General features: G+C 37.7%; 1 protein-coding gene across 1 annotated transcript; it reads left to right on the forward strand.

Moving 5' to 3' along the window:
* Nucleotides 1-103: 103 nt before the first annotated feature.
* On the forward strand, nucleotides 104-23,221 carry ABCE1 (ATP binding cassette subfamily E member 1). The gene is made up of 18 exons (XM_083367086.1): nucleotides 104-288; nucleotides 3,088-3,242; nucleotides 3,865-3,950; nucleotides 5,629-5,726; nucleotides 6,471-6,588; nucleotides 9,210-9,347; nucleotides 9,531-9,600; nucleotides 11,385-11,481; nucleotides 13,275-13,364; nucleotides 13,731-13,852; nucleotides 16,841-17,062; nucleotides 18,014-18,073; nucleotides 18,157-18,215; nucleotides 18,862-18,972; nucleotides 19,059-19,201; nucleotides 19,308-19,430; nucleotides 22,516-22,627; nucleotides 22,759-23,221. Exons 2-18 carry the CDS (start codon nucleotides 3,140-3,142, stop codon nucleotides 22,804-22,806), a joined length of 1,800 nt encoding a protein of 599 aa, XP_083223212.1. The 5' UTR covers nucleotides 104-288; nucleotides 3,088-3,139; the 3' UTR covers nucleotides 22,807-23,221.
* Nucleotides 23,222-23,740: the final 519 nt, after the last annotated feature.

Consider the following 23,740-nt stretch of genomic DNA (forward strand, 5'->3'; position numbering starts at 1 on the left):
TCAGGCAGAGCGGCACCTCTCGCTTGCACTTCCGGCGTCTCGTCTCGTCTATGGCGCTATGCGTATCTCATCATAGACTTCATCTCTGTAGCGTGAGGCGCCGGCTCCTCCTTTAAGGGTGGCGGCCATTTTGGCCGGGTGGCAAGTCGGAGCACATTGTTCCCGGGTCCACCTGTGAGCCGCGGGGCCTTGAGGGTTTTTCATTCGTAGCCCACCCACCCCCCCGCTTCTTGTTCTTACCATCTCAGACGGGAGATCTGTCTTCTTCCCGCCTCTTCATTTTCTCTGGTAAGTGGAGCTAGCGGATAGTTGGTAGCTGGGCCCGATCCGCTCCTTCTCCGATCAGGTGGAGTGGGCTTGGTGGCTGTAGATAGGGCTGGCTGGGCCCCCGCTGTCCAGCTGCCTTGAGGCTTCTTTCCTGTCGGGGTGAAAGAGAGGGAGCCTCGGGTGTGAGAAGGTAGAACAGGGGTCTTCAAACTTGGCCCTTTTATGACTCGTGGACTTCAACTCCCAGAATTCCTCAGCCAGCAAAGCTGGCTGAGGAATTCTGGGAGTTGAAGTCCACGAGTCATAAAAGGGCCAAGTTTGAAGACCCCTGAGGTAGAACAATCCCTAATTTGTACTGCCGCGGTTCCAGTGACACCCCTTCTTCGTCTCCAGAGCAGGTTTATTTCTTAGCCCTTATATTATATTTCGCTTTCTGGTGTTGCTCAATCTAACATGCTCGGATGACCCCTGCAGCCCTTCATCCTCACAACAGCTGGGCAAGGAAAAAAACGACGGCCGCCAAGTCTCTCAGTAAACTTAAAACAGTCGAGTAGGCTTAAATTTGATTCTTCCCGATTCCAATCCGGCGCTTTTAACTACGACACCGCCGTGTGACGACCCCAGTTGAACCCCTTAACGCTTCTCTCTTGGTAAATTTAGGTCTTCTAAGTATGTAACAGAGAGAGAGCATTTATTTTCGACAAAACCCTTTTTTCAAGAACTGGCTTTTTTTCAAGACACTTTTAATCAGAAGGGTCCCCCCCCTGCTCCCAGCTGTGGCACCCTGGTTAGATAATGTCCCTTTTCCACTTATCTGTTGTCTTTTCTGATCCCAATGAAACCCTTTTGATTTGACCATCAAATCAATTTTTTTTTAACCTCTGCTTTTAGATATTTGTTTAAGCTTTGAATTTCTCTTGTGCTGGAACTCACATTAGTGAGTATGGTTTTGATACTATAAAAAGATGATCGTGGCAAAGTGTTAAACTCATGTTTGCTCACTAGAATACATAACTTGTAGTGTTCATATTAGAAATGTGGTAAAAGAGACAGCATAGTTATCAGTGTTAATTAGGTAGAGATAATTGGTGACAATATAATCCCTGGATATTTAAATAATTTTTCTTTGACCAGCAATGCTTATTAACATTATGAAACTGCTTTATGAGTCTTGTATTATGCTAATCATCTACAACAAGTGGCTGTAAACATTTGTATGTGAATGCTTCCCATATTTTCAGTAGTTTTAATAATTATGAACAGATAAATGTTGGCTGTTTGGAGATAATGTAAATTGGGGTTCAGCAACATTCTGAATTTTTAGAGAAAAACTGCTTTGGAGTTTGGGTGTATCTAGTGCAAGATAGCACCTGACAGGAACTAGTTAAATCAACACTATTTGGTGGGGGTTTTTTGTTGGTTTGTGTTTTTTTTTGAGATTGTGCCACAGCTGCAAATAGTAGCCACATGAACCCAAGAAAAGTTTATGTACCATTATGCAGGTAATAAGATGGAGGTTTGTTGTCACTGTGAGTTGGGGGGTGGGGTGGGAGCACGAAGGGAGGCTCAGCTAATCTCAATGTATACATGGTTGTACTTTGACAATAAAGGTTCATTCACTCTTGTTAGTGCTCTGAATCTGGTTTTTTTTTCAAACACAGCACTGCTCAGTACTTTGCTTAATATCAGTGTTATTTAGTTTTACAGTCCACTGATTATCTACAAAAAGTCATTTAAAAACTTACAAATATCAGTAAAATTACTGTATTGCATGAAAGTTCTATGTATTTTCTGTGGTGAAAAATTTTAAAGTTCAACTAGGCTATTGAAAGCACATATGTTATCTGCAGTTCTGTATACTTGATCAAATAGTACTAATTGGTTTTTGATTTAGACTTTGATGTCAGATACACTTAAGTGCTGTTTGAGCACCATATTTTGGCAGAATAGTGGCTATAAATTCAGTAAACAAGTAAATAGTTTTCAGTTTTAGGTAGTCCCAGTAGAAAAGAATATATGTAGCTCAGGATTGAGCTGTGCAGTCCCTGTTGCTTTCTAAGCTCAGTTTGCTTGAAGACATTTCATTACCCAGCTAGATAACATCAGGGCAACTAATGCTGCTGTGATGTTACCAGAATAGCTAGTGCAACTAGGTCAAATCATCAGTGCACTGAAGATGTTACCTAGTTGAAATGTCTGCAAGCAAATAGCCAAATTCAGAGAGCATCAGGGCTCCAGAGTTTTATGCAATATACAAAATGTTTTTTATTTTAATTATTTAAGTAAGTCTTATATTTGGAATAGAGCCATGAAATGATGACTGCCTTTTTTTCTTTTTATTGTGTATATCGTGTTCACTTCTCCTGAAAAAACTTACATGACTACAGATCTCATTCATAATTGGTCACATCTGGCGATAGGAGTATATGAGGGAAAAAAATATGGATAAGAACTACTTTTCAACTTTAAGCAGTCAGTTTATCAGATTAAATGGACATCAGCTATTGAAAGTCACAACTTAAGAATTGAGCTTTTTCAAAAACTTGTATCGTAGTTCATATATTGTTTGTATTGCTGGAAAGCAGATTTGTAGTCTGTGGACTTTGGTTTTAAATAGTGTACCACAGAAGGCACTGCCATGGAAGAAAGGCTAAGTTGATTTTAGCTTTTCCTGCAGAGATCAGTGCAAAAGTGAGATGATGCACCTTCTCCCACCAACCATGCTTGTTCTTTGGCTTTACTTTGTGTCTGGATCATTGATACCTACTTTTCTTCAGTGCTTCCTGGGTATTTATTATTTCTTTTGTTCTTTTATTCTAGAACCATCACTTTGGAATTCTTTGTGTATGTGCATGATCTGTAAATCCTTACTATGGCTGATAAACTAACAAGAATTGCTATTGTGAACCATGATAAATGTAAGCCAAAGAAGTGTCGTCAGGAATGCAAGAAGAGTTGCCCTGTAGTTCGAATGGGTAAGAAATGCGAGGTCACTAAAAAATGTAAAATCAGAAAAAAACCCATTTAAAATATTTTTCAACTATAGTCATATTTGTAAATGTGTATTCAAGTAAATTGATTTTTATTTTAAAATTGATTTTTATTTTAAAATTAAGAAATATGTGCTTAAGATACTTAAATTCAGGATTATTTGAGACTATTTACAGCGGTCCCCAACCTTTCTGGGTTGGCGGCCCAGCGAGGAGGGGGGGAGAGGGGATGGTTTTGCGTGAAAGAAACACATACATGTTCACACAGCTTCATTTGTGTGAGCGGCAGGCACACAATGCCTGCCACTTGCGTGAGAGTGGCTGTAAGCACAAGTGCCTGTCACTCACAGAAGAGGGGCTGAGAGCAGAAGCGCCTACCGCTCACGCGACAAGGGCTACGAGCGCAAGTGTCCACTTCTCATGCAAGCACCTGCCACTCATGCAAATAGGACTGCACATGCATGCACACTTACCTGCCGCTCATATGGCCAGGTTTTGAATGGGCTGCAGCCTGGGAGTTGGAGACCCCTGGTTTACAAAATTATATTTTGATCAGAGCTAATACTGCCCTGAATAATTCTTGTCCTTATTAATTTTTTTTATTCAGGAAAATTGTGCATAGAAGTCACATCACAATGCAAAATAGCATGGATTTCTGAAACATTATGTATTGGTTGCGGTATTTGTATTAAGGTATGGATCATTAATAATTGAAAAATACTTTATCTTTCAAATAGGGTGGTTCAAATATGGATACTTTTCCTTAACTCCCCCCCCCCCCATTGTTAGATGAGATGTCTTTTGTGCTGCTTCTTTGCTTGTCCTCCCAGACGTTCAAAAGACTGGTGAAAGGCTTGTATTTTGCATAAATGTAAACCACAGTTCAATGTTACACAATGCTCTTTTACCTTTGTGGCTAGGTAACAGGTGATTTAACAGTTAGTGAAATTGATTTGTCCTTGATTAAGTAGCTGATGCTGTGGCTTATGAAGTTAAATTAAGAGCAGTTCTGCTTCTTTACTTTTGTTTTTTTTTTTACCTTTTATGTGGGCACAGAAGATCTTCATTCTGAAACCAAAGCAGCTGTCTTTTTCTCACTCCATGCTTGGTGGTCGACTTTAATCTTAGTGTTGAATGTTATGGTAATACAAAATTAAACAACCAGAACATATCATCTAGCCAGTCACCTTGACTGTTACTGGGAGGTCATGCAAAAAGAAATGGGTTGGCAAACAGCATTGGCTATGGTTTTCTATGTCATACTCATTTTATTTATTAAGAATAGGTAGTCCTCAACTGACAACCATAATCGAGCCCATAATTATAGTTGTAAGTTGTTGCAGTTGTTAAGCAGGTCGCCACATGACTGGACATGATTTTATGACCTCTTTGTAGCAGTTAAGCAAACTCTATGGTTGTTAAGTGAACTGATTTTACCCAATGGGCATTTTTTGCTGGAAATGAGAAGTAAACACTTGAAACCAACAAAATATGTCAAAAATCACGTCCATGTGACCTCACAATGCTGCAAACAGCCCTAAAGGTGAACTGGTTGCCAAGTGCCCAAAATATAATCATGTGACAGTTGCGGGTGCAGCTGTCATAACTTCAAAATCAAGTCAAAAGTAGCTTTTGAGAAGACATTGTAACTTTGAATGGTTGCTTAGCAACTGATTATAAATCTAATCTGTAACCATTTTTAATGTGAACAGTAAGCCATAGTTAATGAATCATGTAAATGTAGCACATCTTCACACAACTTAACAAACAACAATTGAATTGGCCACTATTCCCTGGGTTTATATATTGTACTGAGCTAATAAAACATGATTTGCAAAACTATGTGCCTCAGTGAGAAACAATATGCTAAGTCAAACTCCAAAAAAGTTGGCACTCTTTGTAGCTTAGTTTGTGCTGAAAAATGGGATTGCTATTTAATATGGACGACTGCTTTTTGAAGAAGATGCATTGTAATTTACATTCTACAATGCATTGTAGAATTTGAGCTTTTAATTCTTGCTTCTTTGCCCTCCCCAACTATGTTGTAATGTCTAAATCATTAAGACAATTATTTTATCATTAAATCCTGTATATTTTTGGTATACTGCTTTGAAAATGAAAAATAAATATAAGCTTTTCATTCTACTTCTGCAAGCAGCTTCAAGATAAATTTCATTTAATATCTCCTTGTGGCCTATTATAGCTTCAGCAAAATTTATTTATTCAATTTCTATAGCCACCTATCTCAGTCTATTATCAACTGTAAAATTGTATCATCTTCATTATTGTTTAAAAAGAACTGCAGGTAAAATGCTTTGCTCTATAAATATGGTTGTAATCTATAAATATATGAACTCATTTTATTTTACAGAAATGTCCTTTTGGAGCCTTGTCAATTGTTAATTTGCCTAGCAACCTGGAGAAAGAAACAACTCATAGATATTGTGCCAATGCCTTCAAACTTCACAGGTATCTCTCTACTACAGTTCTTTAAAATATAATTGTGAATGTGAAGTAATGTGGATGTATATTTTATTTGTGTCCTTCTGTAAAGAAATATGGAAAAATTGCTTTGTAGTGTAAGTACAACTATGGGATAATTTATCAATATATTTATTAGATATCTACCTGGATTTAATTAATTGGATTTGGATGATTCCTTGCCATATTGCCTCATTCCTAAGAATGGTGGTAATTTTTGGAAACTATATGTACATGTTCTTTATATGAAAGAATTATTCTCTTTCTGTCTGAAGAAATATGACAAACATAATTACGTATTTTGTAAGTTACCAGCTTTTGTATTATCAGCAGAATTTTAACTGCTTTGTGGCTTTTTGAAAGGCTATCACCAGCAAGCAGTTCAGCCTGTTACAAAGGAAGTTGTTTGTTTTCTCTTGTAGGTTAAATGAAATCGACAAATAGATTAAGGTTACATTTAGTATATTCAAATATATTTAAATTGTATTTTTTATTAAACAATATTTTCAGGAACACTTGTATGCACAGCAAATGAAGTTTTGTTAAAAATTGATAATTCTCCATTTCTTCTAGACTAATATGAATCATTATTTAACCTAAATGTGGTAACTTTCATTATAAGCGCACATTTAGTTCTAAAGGTAATGAATAAAGTGATGGAACTGGAAAATAAACAAATAAATAATATTTTATTTTTTATAATATTGTTTACACTTTAATTACTTTATGAAGGTTGCCTATTCCTCGTCCTGGAGAAGTGCTGGGTTTGGTTGGAACAAATGGTATTGGAAAGTCAACTGCCTTGAAAATCTTAGCAGGAAAGCAGAAACCAAATCTTGGGAAATATGATGTATGTATAGTAACTATATAATGATCTAATAATTGCTTTAAAAAATTGTAAAGGGCATTGGAAATTGAAGGACAGGAGGAAGACCACTATTAACGCAACATTCAGATAAGCAGGATTTGCCCATTTCAAGAATCTAATTTGAGGAAATATCTCAGTGATGCCCCTCCTAGTTTACATGAAGATAAAGTGAGGGAGGGATAAAGCAAATCCAGACTTGCAAAATTCTGATATTATAACTACAGTAAAAATAGTATTGACCAACATGCCATTGGTTTCTTAGTCTGGTCCACCTTGTAGGGCTGATGGTGATGCTATTTTGAACTTGTGAGTGGATAGAAACTAGTAGAGCTTGAAAGTTTGCTGGTTAGCTTTCCCCATTAATTAAGACCCATTTAATTATCTTTGTTCTCCCAAGCCTTTGATCTTTGTTAATGCAGTTGGGCTTAGCTTTTCAATTTTGTACATGTTGATTTTACGTGCTGATTTTTAAATATTCACTCTGATTTTGTACTTTCATCATGTTTTATTATGACTTTAAATGCTTATGCCATAATTTCATACATGCATGATACCTAAAACATTTAATGTATTGAAATTTTACAAATATAAAATTGGGAAGCAACTATTTTTTTTAAAAAAAGCATCTCCATTTTGCCACAAACATTTCCATTTTATTTTTATCTCTTTCTCTTTCATATTATTTCCAAATCAGGTTTGCAATTCTTTGCTACCATTTTATATCTCCCATTTATTTCCTTGCCTATGCAGCTTAAAGGTAATCCTCACTTAACAGCCATTAGTTCAGCAACTCTTCACAGTTACAGTGGTGCTGAACAAATGTTAGTTATAGCTGGTCGTCAAGATTACAGCTGTTGCAGCATCCCCACAGTCACAAAAATCAGTCAACTTGCATTTATGATCACTGTGTGCTTCTACGCCCCCATCTGCTTATTTCCCCCACTATGTGTCTGTACTTTTGGCTGCTTTGCACCCCACTGCCTATCCTGTCAATCCCCACCATCCTAAGGCGATCTTCCCCACCTGCTAGCAACTAACTTGGACAGGTCTGCCTCATCAAATGGAGGAGGAAGAAGATGATAAAGGCCATCGGGGCAGGACAGAGCAACCAAAAGGGCAAAAGTAACTGTGATTACTGAAACCTGCCATTGCGAAGCAGTGCAGTGATGAAATGTTTGATCCCATGACTGCATTATTTAGTGACCAATTTTCCGGTCCCAGTTAAGCTCATTAAGCAAAGACTACCTGTATACGACAACTTAATTTGTACAGGTAGTCCTTGACTTACAACAGCAATTGGGACCAAAATTTCCATTGCTACATGATGCGGTTGTAAAGCATGATCCCATTGTTTAGCAATAGCAATCCTGTAGTATCATGTTAGTGGAGAAGCTGGCAAGAAGTTGCAAGTCCCAAGTGGCTTGCAACTTCTGTCCCAGAAGGTGTGTGAGTGAGTGAAGGAGGCATGACAAGACTTGGCTTTGTATACGGGAGGTGCAGGAGGTTCAGAGATAAGTTTGCAAGGGGGCAGAAATGGCAGGAAAGGGTGCACTGGGCTGTTCAAGTGGCCAATGCAGCACAATTTCAGAGGCTGGAAGAGGGTGCGCAGGTGGGGGAGACTTGCCCTAGTAACTGACAACCCTCCTTTTCTGCTTTCCCAGTGACCTTTTGAGGAAACCAATAGGGAAGGTCACAAATGGCAATCACATGATTGTAGTGTGTTGCAACTGGTCTTAAGTGCAAGCCAGTCACCAAGTGCCCAGATCACTATGACATGACCATGGGAGTGGTGTGATGGCCAAAACTTTGAGGCCCAGTCATAACTACCATTGGTTCAACACTGTTGAAATTTCAAATGGTCCTTAAACAAATGATTGTAAGTCAAGGATTACATGTGGTTTGCTTGCATTGACAAAATTCCTGTTTCGCATTTATGAAGATAAAGTGGACATTCAGAATTATACTCCTAACACTTTAGTAAAAGTTATCTCATACTTGCAAAATGAGATAAATCCTTGTTACTACTAGCATTTATATGTCTGCAGAGTTTAGAAACTCAATTTTCTGTGATATGATTTTTAAGTATTCAGTAGTCATGCCGGCCACATGACCACGGAGACATCCTCGGACAAACGCTGGCTCTTCGGCTATGAAACTGAGATGAGCACCGGCCCCTAGAGTCGGAAACGACTAGCACGCATGTGCGGGGGAACCTTTACCTTTACCTTTAGGTTAATATTCTTATATGTGTGGCTTGATATTAGGATACATTTCTTTAAGAAGTTAACTATTAGGAATATATGATGCTCTTTCTACATGTGGTCCATATGCAAAAGATGGGCTGACTTATATGTCTTGTAGATTAATTCCTTCTGAACAATTGCTAAAAGTTAAAAAAACAGCTAGTCACTTCTACAATCTAAAATATACTACGGGAGTGGCCAGTTGCTGTAATACCTGTTTTATGGAACCAGCAGTATTGATCTGAAAGGTATCACCATTTTGTCAGAACTTGGAGTATATAATCAAAGTAACCATTTGAGGTTTTATTTTCTGATCCATGGCTTTATTCCCATAAGCATTTATTTAAATATTTTGTTTAGGACCCACCTGATTGGCAAGAAATCCTGACATATTTTCGAGGGTCTGAGTTGCAGAATTACTTCACAAAAATTCTGGAAGATGATCTCAAGGCTATCATTAAACCCCAGTATGTGGACCAGATCCCAAAAGCTGCCAAAGTGAGTAATCACATATGCAGTGCTTGACTTGGGGAAGAAAGGGCTAGAAGGTCAGTTATGGGAATAAGAAAATTTTTCAAAGCTTCGTGAAAGATTTAACCCCACTTACATTTGTAGCAGGCTTCAGTTTTAGATAGTTTCTCCTGTGGTTTAAAAAAAAACTTGGTTGTTGTCTTATGACAGGGAACAGTGGGCTCAATATTGGACCGGAAGGATGAAACCGGTACCCAGACCATTGTATGTCAACAGCTTGGTAGGTGGTATTTTCATCACAAATAATTTTGGGAATGTTTACACAGTTACATAATACTTTTAAAGCATCCTATTTCTGTTTGAAATAAAGTACATTAGCTGCTAATTAAATATTGTAGATTATGTGTAAAATTTATATCTACCCTCATTTATTCAGAATGAAATCCTGTCCAGAAACGGGAGAGCTAAAGAAAATTAAACATGAAATAGGCTGAAAACAGGAAGACTTAAACATTTGCGTTTCCTAATCAGGCTGATTTCAGTGGGATTAAAATATGACTAAATCCAATTGAACTAAAATTATTTAAAATGATGAACTATACCAAAATAAATTTTATAAAATATTTGTAATGGAGTCCAAAACTGAAAGCAGGAATTCTAAATAGAGACATATTACAAAACAAACTTCTCCAGCAGTCTTATACCATTGACACTATCAGCCTTACCTGGTAGACCACACAGGAAACATGACCAAATAAATTAATTTTGCTTTATTGTACAGCTACATTAACAGAATATTGCAAGTGTGAAAGTACAATTTTCCTGCCATCGCCTTCATAGCCCGAGAATTTAGGGAAGGTCACTTCTGAGCCTCTTGCTCCACCCAGTATGCAGCTGCAGATTATGCTGTCTTATCTGATCATTCCCTAGGCAACATTTCTTCAACCCCAACTCCCAAGGTCTTTCCCATATACTATTCTAGATAGCTTGCTTATATGCCTCCTCAAAGGTTCTAGCTTACAATGTAATTTTCAGACAAAGAATATTACCTGTGCTTTTTGACTTGAATGAAAGAGCTACTGTATGTAGGTATCCCATTTCCAATTATTGCTTTGAAGTATTAATACCATAGTTTTGAATTCTACACAATAAGAGTATTGCAAAATCAACGTTAGATGTGATATAAAGGTAATCCTCATTTAGTGATCATAATTGGGACTGGCAATTTGGTTAAATGGTTGCTAAGTGAAACTGCAAGTGTGCTTATGATTTTATTTCATCTCTTCTTTGTTTTACAGACCTGCAGTAGTTGTAAATGGGAACATTAGTTGTAAAATTACTTTTTTGTCATCCCCGTAACTGCAAAAAGTTGCTAAAAGAAGCAATCACTAAATGAAGATTACCTGTAGCCCAGTCTGAGTCTGAATTGTTTCTGTGTAAATATGTCAGTGAATGCCTACATAACTTGGACAACAACTGTTGGTCAAAGTTGCCATTTGTTTATTTAGAATCAATCTTGAGTTCAGCGTTCAGACTGAACTACAACTGCTCCTTATAGCTCTACCAAAGTGAATTCTTGTGTTTCTGAACTCTGTTTTCCCTATCTTGGTTTACTAACTGATGTCCAGGCAGTCTTAAATTTCCAGGATATCAAACTTCAAATCAAATCTTTATCTCTAAGCTGAAAATTAAATTAAGATATCCAATTATTATTTTTTTCATATTCCACAAAATTGAGGTTTGAAGGAGACTTTCTGGAATTGTGAGATCTTGAAGGAGTAAAAACAGAAAAAATAAATCAAGAAAAATAGACTTTCTTTTACCAGCAAGAATTTCTGTTTAGGATTCAGTTTCATGTTAAAAATAAATGCAGTGGCCCTAACCAAGGATCATTTCTAGCTTCTTCCTTGACAGGAATGGTGAAGCACTTACATAGATGGGAAAATTTGTAGGCATGAACAGAAGTTATTTTAGGGAATTTCATAGAAATTAATATTTTTATATTGTCCTCTTCATATTTAGCATTTGGTGATATATATTTTGCTATTTTAAAAAAAACTATAGATTTATCTCATCTGAGAGAACGAAATGTTGAAGATCTATCAGGAGGAGAACTTCAAAGATTTGCCTGTGCTGTTGTTTGCATTCAAAAAGCTGATATGTATGTATTTTCAACCAAATATTTTATTTATTATTTATTTATTTATTTGTTTTTATAAACCGCCCTTCTCCCGAGGGACTCGGGGCGGTGTACAGAGTAAGGTAGGCATAAAGATTGAAACAATACTGAAGAACAATAGTCAAAACAAACTGGGACCCCAATTAGAGCTATCAGGCCAGGCCGGACTGCTGGAACAGGTAAGTTTTTAAGTCGCGCCGGAAGGTGCGGAGGTCGGGGGCCATCCGGATTTCAGTTGGCAAGCAGTTCCAGAGGGTTGGTGCACCCACTGAGAATGCCCTCCCCCTGGGGGCCACCAGCCGACATTCCTTGAGCGGTGGCACCCTGAGGAGGCCCTCCCTGTGGGAGCGCACAGGACGGTGGGGTGTTGACATTGGCAGAAGCTGCTCCCGTAGGTAGTCCGGACCCATGCCATGTAGGGCTTTGTATGTCATTGTTAGCACCTTGAATTTCACTCGGAAGGCAACCGGAAGCCAGTGCAGCTCACGGAGGAGAGGTGTGATATGGGAGTATCGGGAGGCCCCCAAAAGTGTCCGTACCGCTGCACTTTGCACCAGTTGAAGCTTCCGAGTGGATCTCAAGGGCAGCCCCATGTAGAGAGCGTTACAGTAGTCTAGGTAGTATTACTCTTGTCAGAATATTTTCATTATTGTTCTAATAGCTATGTCCTGGGGTTATGATATTAACTGAATAAGAGTTGTGACAGCTTTTTCAATATTGCTGGTATATAGGTAGTCTCAGTTAAAGACCACTCATTCAGGTACCATTTGAAGTTAAAACTGCACTTCATTATTTATTTGGCATCTGATGAGAATAAGACAGAAGAGAAGTAAACATACAACTGCACTGAATGAGTGGTACTTGCAACTGGTCCTTGAAGTTCTGGAAATCTCAGCACCCTTGCAGCCATGTTATTATAATCTAGGTGCTTGGCAACTGACTCACACGTACGATGGTTGTTGTGTCTTACGATCTTGTGATCATCATTTGCACCTTTCTCTGCCAGTTTTTCACAAGCAAAATCTGTGGGGAAGCTGGCAGGGAGACTGTAGGTTGCTCGTGCCTCTTTCTCCTGAGGAGCTCCACTATGGAGTATAAAATCCCAGGATCTTGTACTTTGTAGTGACTGCAACACTCCCTCTCCCCTGCAGCCACACTCATAAACATTTTGCTGAAAATGAATTAGTAATTTTGAGATTTATTGCACAAAAAGATTTATTTATGGGAAGAGGGGAACTCAATATATAATTTGGGAGTGTGGAAATGTTTATTACTATGTTTTTAACTGCTGCACAGAATATTGGAACTCGCATTTATAGATCTTTTTTCTACTTTTCCTTTTTATGTTTCTGTAGCTTTCTTTAATTTTAGGTAAACAAAATAATAATAATTATATTTAAAAATAGCCCCCAAAAAATCACAGTTCAAAGGGAATAATAGTGGGAGAGAGGGATATACATCCATCTCCTGATTCTCAAAGCAATAAACCATTCTAAGAAACAAAATACTAAATTAAGATTTGTGTGACCCATCAAAGTTGTTGTTATGCTTTAAACATTTGTAACTTGTGAAACCTAATGCGCATGCTCAGAACATCTTTGACTGAGTTTTGTGGAGTATTTTTGTCCTCTCTATCGTTTACATTTTACCTAACCATACTCAAGATCTATTTGTTTGACATCCTTTCACTGCTCACTGGAATCAGTCGTGTATTTTTTAGGGAAAGATGTTTTTTTAGCACTGATGAATGCCTGGCTTTTCTTTTCTATGGATAGCTTCATGTTTGATGAACCTTCCAGCTACCTGGATGTTAAGCAGCGTCTGAAGGCTGCTGTTACTATTCGATCTCTAATAAATCCAGACAGGTAAGACATTTGTAAATGGACTCCTAAAATGATGTGGGTTGCAGGCTTTTTTTTTTAATCCTTTTCGGAATAAAACTCTTTGAACTATTTCTGCTCCTTTTTTGTTTTTGTTTCTTTGACATTATCTGTAACTTTAACTCTCACCTCAGTGAGCATTATTTCTTTCCTTTTACAAACAAATGGAAGTAAAAAATTCTCAAACTAATGTTTTGTAAAATGATGTTGGTAAACCCTGCAGGATAGAAAATGATACACATTTATTTTGCACAAATAAAATATTATACCTTCTTATCTTTACTGAAACATATGAAGAAAAGCTTAATTCAAATCTCTGAACTTTTGGTTCTTTACCTTTTAATGTTTCAGATATATTATTGTTGTAGAGCATGACCTGAGTGTCTTAGATTATCTCTCTGACTTTATCTGCTGCTTGTACGGTGTGCCAAGTGCTTATGGTGTCGTCACAATGCCTTTCAGTGTAAGAGAAGGTAATTGTTATTCCTTTCATCTGTCCTGAATGTTATTTACAAAAGCCGTGATGCAGTGAATACATTGACATCCATTTATAAAACATGCAAGCAGTGTATGCCTGTATCCTAGGAAATGTGTTCTTATAAATAAAGGATAAAATACTTCTCACACATACTGGAATAGAGGTCAACTGCTATCAGCCTATTGGTTTGGATTACGTCTGGCTGAATTGAGAACACAGGTTTGGAGAAAAGTGATACAGTGATTAAGATATATTATGAAAATTAATTGTTGCCTCTTGCCCTTACTATGCATATGAAATGGTAGCTATAACTGTATAGTTCAGTTTTTCCTTTCTTCACTGTTTCAATAAAAGCTTACATGATATGTGCACTTCAAAATGAAGAGCTTGAAAATATCCCAGGGTATTATTTCTTTAGATGTACACATTTCCAATGAATACATTTAAAAATATTTGCAGAATTAACAAATTCTGATTTGCTTGTAGGTCTCTCCTTGCAAGTTTGTTCAGTTCAGGCTTTTATTATTTGACCTGTTTCACCAGATCAAAGTTACTATATTTGGAAGGCTAAGGAGGAATTAATGGTAGCACCCCCTCCCATTTTTTTAGCAGAAAATTGATTAAATTAATATTAGTTATTTATGCAACTTATGGAATAAATAAGCTTTAGTATCTTGCCCTGGAAAATCAGTAGCAGGATGCTTTAGTAAAGTGAAATTCATTTTCTATTGTCTTAGAATCAGACTAATCAGATATAAAGTGTTTTATATCCAGTGGACACTTCAGAGAATATTTAGTAAAATTTATTTGCACTTCCCTTGCTAGCAGATTGGAATAGTAAGTAATATAATTTGGGCACGTCTTTTCTGGCGTATAAGATGACTGGGCGTATAAGACGACCCCCCAACTTTTGAGATGATTTTCAAGATTTTTCGTCTTATACACCGGAAAATCAGCGAGCCCGGGAAGGCACGCCCTCCCCTCTCACTGTGGAGGAAGCAGGGCAGGATGGCATCATCCCCGAGGACTCCTTAGGAGCCAGGGAGCGATGCTGCCTCAAGAGGGAAGAGCGTCTGGCGGGAGCCGGCAGGGCAGTCCTGCACACGCGCGCACTCCCCGGCTGCTAAGGAGTGCTCCTTAACAGCCGGGGAGCGCACGCGTACGCAGGACTGCCCTGCCGGCTCCCGCCAGACGCCAGCCTGCCCTGCTTCCTCCACAGTAAGAGGGGAGGGCGTGCCTTCCCCGGCTCGCTGATTTTCCGGCGTATAAGACGACTGGGCATATAAGACGACCCCCCAACTGTTGAGGTGATTTTCATGGGTTAAAAAGTCGTCTTATACGCCGGAAAATACGGTACCACATTTTCAATTCAAAGCAGCAGAAATGTAAATTCCGGGGAAGAAATGGTGAACTGAATATGGCCCCACTAAAAGCTGAGCTGACAACTGCAGTGGAATGAAAAGCAAATAGATCCGTTCTTCATAATTCTTTTCTGGACAAGGAGAGGACTTGAGGTAGCCCACAAGTGCTCCAAACAGTTGCTCCTCATAAAGAAAACTGAAGACAGGGGTCTCTGGTGGGTTCAGAGCTTTTGGAGATAAGAGAATTGCCACCTTTCTCTAACAATGATCGGTGTCTTTAAAAGGACATAAGGTTCACATACTTCCTTTTCTAATCACTTCCAGGAATTGCTTGTTGGTTACTAGGAACTTTTGGAACACAATGTTTGAAAAGACCAGATGAATTTTTTTCAGTCCTTACCAAAAGGAGTTTAAATATAAGTTTAAGGACTTCAAAAATGTTTCTTGAATAAACAGCAAAAAAGGGATTAGAACTTTGATTTTGGAAAGTTACCAATGGACTAAATGTCCACATGGATTTGAAATAAGATTTTGGAATTAATTATAAAGAATCCTTTCGAGAATATGCTTTTGTTTTGAATTCTGTTAAAAAAATGATAGGATAGGACTTTGAAGGTTGGACACCAGAAGGAAATTACAGTTAAAGAAGAAACCTTAAATTCAACTTACAAATAAAAATGAAGCAAAATATTTTAACATTGGAGATACTAAGGATATATTTGAACAATGGACCCCAAAATTAGTTTTAAAATAGTGTCTGCCCCTATACCTACTGTGTTTAAAAGATGTTATAGAAGAGGAACAAATTTTACCTAACAAAATTGAGAGTGATCAGAAAGTGAATTTGAAAATGACAAGCTATAAGAGTGACAGAAAAATATGCTGCATTGGTCATACAAAAGAAACTGACTGAAGTCTTAATAATGAAAAGAGATGTACAAATAACATACCAAGACAGTGATCTGGGTAATTTTCCCATATGAGATTTACAAAAAAGGCTTGTTAAAGCTTTGAAGGATATAGTGAGAAGGGACAAAAAATAAAAAGAAAACAAGTTCAAGGATGTTATTTGAAGGGACTAAAGATCAAGATTGTTAAAAGAAAAATGAGATAATATAAAGTTGTTTGGTTTTTTGTTGTTTTTTTTTTTGATCAAGGTTATAGTGTGATGTTATCCCTGGTAACTTAAAGGACCTTTGCTGAGATCAGATGGCAAGGCTTTAAAGATTAGTTTATGGATAAGAAATGGGATATGGAGGAAGAGATCATTTGTTGTTTTTTAAGAGAAGGTGATAAGTTACTAAAATTGTTTTTATTTGTTGTGATGAAGGATGAAGTCATTTCTTTATATATATTTTCTTTTCTATATTTTTATTTTCTGCCCCTTCTATTTTTTCTTTTTCTAACTTGTGTTAGTTTTGTTTGTTTCAATTGTAACTTCTAATAAAATTACTATACAAACAGGATTATTAGTATGATTCTGGATTAATCACTATACTAAACACGCATAGATTCTTGGCTAAACTCCTAGTATTTGATCAAGACACTGAGAATTTTAGGGCTTTTTTTAAATCTATTGTGACAATTTCACAATAATACTAATAAAGCTTCTTTTCTTACAGGCATAAATATTTTCTTAGATGGTTATGTCCCAACAGAAAACTTAAGGTTCCGAGATGCATCATTAGTTTTTAAAGTGGCAGAGACAGCTAACGAAGAAGAAGTTAAAAAGATGTGTATGTATAAATATCCTGGAATGAAAAAAAAGATGGGAGAGTTTGAGCTGTCTATTGTAGCCGGAGAATTCACTGACTCTGAGATTATGGTGATGTTAGGAGAAAATGGTGAGTTTCAGATAAAAAATAAAATAAAATAAATGTCTGAGTTTTCATGAGAGGGCTCTGCATGCTTCTGATCTTATTTAAATGATATTTAGGGTTGTGTATTACTACCAGTAGTTCTTTAAAGTGACTCTTTCCTTACTGTGGAGAGATGTGTAATGTAACCATCTCCAAGGTAGTCTGTTTGAAGAATAGACATCTAGATTGCTTCACTTGGACCGACTGGACAAATCCTGTCAAGGTGATTGAAGCAAAATCTTAAAAGGTCATCTGAGGTGACTTTGATTATGCAGCTCCTGAAGAGTTTGACAGTCCTTGTGATTACTAACCCAGCTACCTTTTTATTAGATTTGGGCCCCTCTGAGGTGACGTGGCTGGATCTGTACGGTAGTGTCTGGTTTTGGGGGGGGGGAACTGGAAGTTCCACCTACCTTGAAGGAGGCAATGTGGTATGCCCTCTCTTCAGGAAACAGTCACTTGATTCCACAGTCTAGTTGTTGTCCAGTTTCTAGCTTCCTAGTTTTATTTCTGAGACGTAATGAGCTGCTTGTTAATGAGCTGGGTTGGAGGTAGTGCAATAGAGCTGGTTCTTCTCAATTATTCTCTGGTTTTCAGTACCATTCTCTATGGTTTCTTTCAGGATTGTTTCTAGGGATTAGGAAGGGTGGGCCTGTGTCATGGTAATTGTTTCTCCATGGTCACGTCCAGTCAGTGTGGACAGTAAGGCAGAGATTGAGTTTGAGGCATCTGATATATGAGGTACTTTTGCCCTCCTGTTTTAGCATCTACATGAATAAGTGGATAGGGTTCTATCAGTTCAGGACAGTATATTTACTGTCTGAAGACACTGCAGTTCTGCAGAGGGAGCAGCAGACTATAACAAATGTTACGTGCTTTGTAAGATGGACAGTATCAGCACTACTGATTTTTAAATATTTTTTTCCTATTTTTTAGGAACTGGAAAAACAACATTCATTCGGATGCTTGCAGGGCGACTTACCCCAGATGATAAAAGTAATGTTTATTGACTGATTCAGCATGCATTTATAAAAAATAATTTTCCATAACTTAGATGACATACAGTATATCTCTTTCAGGTGAAGTACCTGTTTTAAATGTTAGCTATAAGCCACAGAAGATCAGTCCAAAATCTACCGTAAGCTGCTTCATTTTTTTATTGTGATATCCATTAATCAGAGGTAGTAGGCATTTGGTTTGGAAATAGATATATGCACAAGTTTATATCAATGAATGGAACATTTCAGGAAAACTAGACCACATCCCAAGGTCCATGAATCTTTCAATATTCTGGAACACTGACTTAGAAAATGTTTGCATCACTGCAGAAATGAACTGGTCAGCATGGTCTGGCAGTAACATGGAATGTCCAGGAGTTCAACCTTAGGAATATTTTCACCCATAGCGTGGGTTCTACAATCTAGCCTGCCTTCCTTTTGTGTAAGACCTGGAAATGACTTCAGCATATATGTATAGGTTTTTAATTTTTTTAGAACTTTGAAGGTAATAATAAGGGCAGAAGTCCTCTGGGAGATTAAACCGGTCCTGTCTTTATTTCAGAATTTTTGATAGCCCAAAATGGCTGGCATTCCACATTTCTGAGATGACTTGGCTATTTTATGGTGTTTGAAGAATAGAGATAGGGAAGTTTGTCTCCTGTTCCTATTCCATCTGATAGTCACTAGATGTTACATGGTTATAGACTGTGTACCCTAACAGAAGTAGTAGAAATAACTATAGTAAATTCAGTGTATCTAATTCTAAATATGATTTCATTTGAATAGGGAAGTGTTCGTCAGCTACTTCATGAGAAGATCAGAGATGCCTACACACATCCACAGTTTGTGACTGATGTAATGAAGCCTTTGCAGATTGAAAATATCATTGATCAAGAGGTATTATTCTTGTGTTACTGTGGTTAGTTTCTGTGAAAATTCCCTAATTTACCAGCTAAACTTTTAAAAACCTGATTCTGCATTAGGTGCAAACTTTATCTGGTGGTGAGTTGCAGAGAGTTGCTCTTGCTCTTTGTCTCGGAAAGCCTGCTGATGTCTACCTAATTGATGAACCTTCCGCCTACCTGGACTCAGAGCAACGTCTGATGGCTGCCAGAGTTGTCAAACGGTAGGTTAACACTAGACCAGGCAGAGAGAAACATCTAGTATTTGAAAGTGATTGAAATTTATGAAAAATCTGATTGCAAAAATTAATAAAATCTGTTCTATTTCAGTTTCATTCTTCATGCTAAAAAAACTGCTTTTGTGGTAGAGCATGACTTCATAATGGCCACCTACCTAGCAGATCGTGTCATTGTCTTTGATGGAATACCATCCAGGTGCACGGTGGCAAACAGGTAAGGAGCAGGATGGATAGAAAAGAGAGAGCTCCTTATGCCATAATGAACTATTTATGCATTCTTATCTTACTCTTAGCCCCAGGAAGCAGGCAGTGATAAAACACTTCTGAAATCTTGCCATGAAAATTGCATTTACCAGGAGTCAATGCTGGTGTGTGTGTGTGTGTGTGTGTGTGTGTGCGTGTGCGTGTGTGCGTGTGCGTGTGCACGTGCGCAGACGCACGCATAATTACCATATGCATTATAAGGTCAATAAAAGGTTGACATTGATGGGGACAAATGAAATTAAAGGACTACATTTTTCTATAGTTTTATGGCTATGAAATTAATCAACAGACATTCTGATTTCAGTGATTCTATGCATAGATTCAAGATTGGATATTTTTAAGGAATATATGGATTAACTTACAGTTTACATAAAAGCTATTTATAATGATTTAGAAGGGGAAAATGAGTTTGTGTATAATATATGTGTGTGCAAATATGAGATGGGGTCAGATTGCAGATAGTCCTCAATATACGACCGATCACAGTTATGACAAACCCCATAAAAACTATGACTCAGCCCCAAAATTAGGACCACTGCAGCGCCCCTGCAATGGATCACCTTACAACAGACAGCAGAGATCCTGCAGTTCCCCCCTGCCTATCTTCCCCCCATATCCCCCATCTATTCCTAGCGGGCCTTAGACCCACTTCCCACCCTACTGGACCCCACACCCTCCTCTTCACTTACCTTGTGAAGATCTCCAGAGCTTGGGTTAACATTGAATTGTAGCTACTTGGAAAATGGCAGCTGCTTCTGGAATTGTGCCATAGGCCCGAGCAGCCAAAAATCCAAAAAAGTCAATGAAAAGGAGAGGAAAAAAAGCACTGTGAGCTTATGTGAGGGAAACATAGCAAGCTGTTCCGTTGCTGGGCTGCTTGATTCCAGAAGAGGCTGCCATTTTCAGCACAGCCACACTGAATTACGGCAGCCACTTCCAGGTCATGCCACACAGCCCAGCAACAGATCTTTTTCTCACTGGAGCTCCATAGATCTAAAGCTAAGTGGTGATGGGAGATGCATGATGAGGAAGAGGGTGGAACGTGTGGGGACCCCAGGGGATGTGAAGAGAAGCACAGGGTGCTTCAAGGTTGGGATACACTTTGGGAGGCCTGGGGCAGCACCAACACTCAGCCTGGCCTCCCCGGGCTTACCTTGAGACACTGAGGCATCCCACGCTCTGCATAATGACTCGCATCTAGGAGACCAGAGAAGGGGAGTCAGTCGTGAGGCAATAAGGAGGCCGTTGCATTAACAGCTGTCACGACAACCTCCAACCAAAATGGACAGGTTCCATTATAGTTGTGAGTCGAGGACTTTCAGTAGTGTTGAAGTCAAAACTGTGTCCATCTTCTAATTGCAGTTGCAGTAGTTAGAATTTCATATTGTTTGCAGTGATACATTAGCTGAACTCTCAGTTCAAAGAACTTGATTTTAGGTTGAGGTCAGTCTAGGGATCTGCTGCTAAGGAGAGAGATTAAGTGATATGGGGATACTCAAGGGGATGAGTTTGTGTGGATTTCAATCTGCTCTGAAGAAAGGCATTATTGAAAAGTCCGAAAGGTGCTTTTTCAAGAGGCAATTGGACTTCCTTTATTTTTCCTTGAAGACATTTCGCTTCTCATCCAAGAAACTTCTTGGATGAGAAGCAAAACATCTTCAAGGAAAAATAAAGTCCAGTTCCCTCCCTCTTGAAAAAGCACTTTTTGGACAACCATGACCTGGATGATTGAGAATTTCCATAGACATTCTTGAGAAGGGAAGTTAAATCTTTTGTCCATTGCCTTTGAAATTAATAATCAAATCACGTAAGGTGAACACTCTTCTGTATTAAGCAAAGATGTCGTCAAAGGATTATAGGAATGCTATTAGCGGTATTAGAGTGATTGTATTAGATGGGTATTTGGCTGCCATTGTGTAGATTAGGGCAAAGTGCTCACTGCTTGATTTCAATCATGTTTTTCTGTGGTTCCAACATAAAAAGAATAGGAGGAGACTTGACAGTAAGCTATTTGCCTCTTTCAAAAGAAGAATTTATTTGACTAGAATAAACTGAGCTAAAGTTGTCTCAGAGTTGTTTTAATTTACATTCAGTTAGCAGATTCTCATTTCCTAACTGTAGGAAAAGGAATACAGTTGCCTTTGATGGAAGAGCATAGAGCATATTTCTTAGTACTTTAGACTAAATGGATTCTAATGCAGATGTATCTTTATAAGAACAGAGCTGAGCACCACAAAGGAAATTTAGTACACTTAAGTAATTTGTTGCTGGGAAACAGATGTAGCCTTTTTAGTTTGCAAATTAAACTGTTACGTTGTTTGGGCATGTTTGGGCACAAATTGGAAGGTCGCTGATTTGGTATTTCCACAAAGTGGAAGATGCTGGCTAGATGTTGAAAAGGCTTTAATGCCAGTACTTACACAAATCAGAATGATGGAAAATTGTTCTCCACTCCTTCCTTTCAAGGTTTGGGAGGTAGTTATTTTCTAATCTTTGTGTAAGAAATATTTGAATATTATTACAGCTCACATGCCTCTCTGCCAACCCTGCAATTGATTTGCACTTGGACCATTTCTTATTTTTGCCTCCAGTAGTGGCAATTCAGGAAGGGGATGGTTGCTTCCTATATTATGTCTAGGGACAGGAAAGATCTCCAAAGTCCCCTTTTAGCTAGGCTGGAAAAGCTCTGCAGGCACGTTTGGAAGCTGGGTAAAATCAATTCAAAACAGAATTTTACAAGCCTAAGCAAAATTAGGCTGGCTTATGTGTCCAGGTATCCTTTTCTTCTTACCTCCTTTTTCCCTTTAGTTCATATCTCAGGTATGCATTGCCCCTAAATAGTTGCCAGCACAACAGATTTCTGCTGGACTATAGCAAAATGCCTTACTGATGAATCCAATTATGTGTGCTGATTATGTCCAATTATGTGTACATAAATACTATGTAGTAAAAGTAGCAAACTGTAGATGGCTTTCATTCAATTAGAAAAAAATATTGTCTAAAAATGTAATAATTGTTGCCAATCTTCTTTACAGTCCTCAAACTCTTCTGGCTGGTATGAATAAGTTTTTGTCTCAGCTGGAAATTACTTTCAGAAGAGATCCAAACAACTATAGACCAAGAATAAACAAAGTAAATTCAATCAAGGTAGGAATAGCCATGAGAAATTTTTTTTTCTCATACATATACCATCTGCAAAATGTTGGATGGTGGTAGTAGAGTGGTTTTCTGTAGTTATGAATGAAATAAGCTCATTAATACTGTTTTTCCCTCCCTAGGACGTGGAACAGAAGAAAAGTGGAAACTACTTTTTCTTGGACGATTAAATGAAAAATAGTGCATTGATTTAGAACATTGAAAACTTTCGTTACATAAAATACAATCAGGTTTTAAAATATAATGCTCATTCCAGTGGTTAAAGAGTAAAAATGATGCTCTTTATATAACATTTACTGCCTAAAAGCAGTGTTAAGAGTACCAATTTTTGTGCCTGATAAGGCCATCTTTTGGGTGTAATATTTCAAAACAAAAACAGCTGATGTCATAGAAAGAGACTGTGTTTTTCACTGTGGATTTTGGTTCAAATATAACTTATTAACATACCAAATGCTGGCATGTTTCCAATTTTAAGTTTTGTAGCTGTTTTCTGTACAGGATGGTTTAGAAAAAGGTCTTCATACAAATTACTATCATAAAACCTGCAAAACAAGAGGTTCATAAATAAATGCCCATATAAATCTACAGCAGTTGTTTTTAAGGTTAATGACTCAGTTATGATTAAAATGTGTATAAAGTCTTGAGGAGCAAGAGTACTGGTGAGTTCATACTCTGTTCCTGCTACCCAATTGTATATAGTGTAATACAGAGGTGAGTAAAAATTATAAACAACATATCTAATGGAATTTCATTAGCCATTCATTTCACATATCAACAAATATGGCTTCTGCTACTGATGATTTGTGTTCCATATTTTGGAATTCTAGTACATTTGATTCATAATCAGAGTGAAACTGTAATGCTTGTAATGGCTTAGAAATTTTTTAGAAACACAAGATTGTAAGACTTACTGATTTAAAAAACACATTCGAATTAATATCTAGAGTATTTTACAAATCCTCTAATAATGTGTATTTTCACTAGATTAGGTTTGGAGTTGTATCTTCTTATAAAATCCTAAAAGGTTTACTGAAAAAACAATTATATACAAGTGGCAATCACTTAACTATTTTTCAAACTTAGATGGCATTTATTTATTTTATT

This window comes from Vipera ursinii (genome assembly GCF_947247035.1).
Source record: "Vipera ursinii genome assembly, chromosome: 7".
NCBI lineage: Eukaryota > Metazoa > Chordata > Lepidosauria > Squamata > Viperidae > Vipera > Vipera ursinii.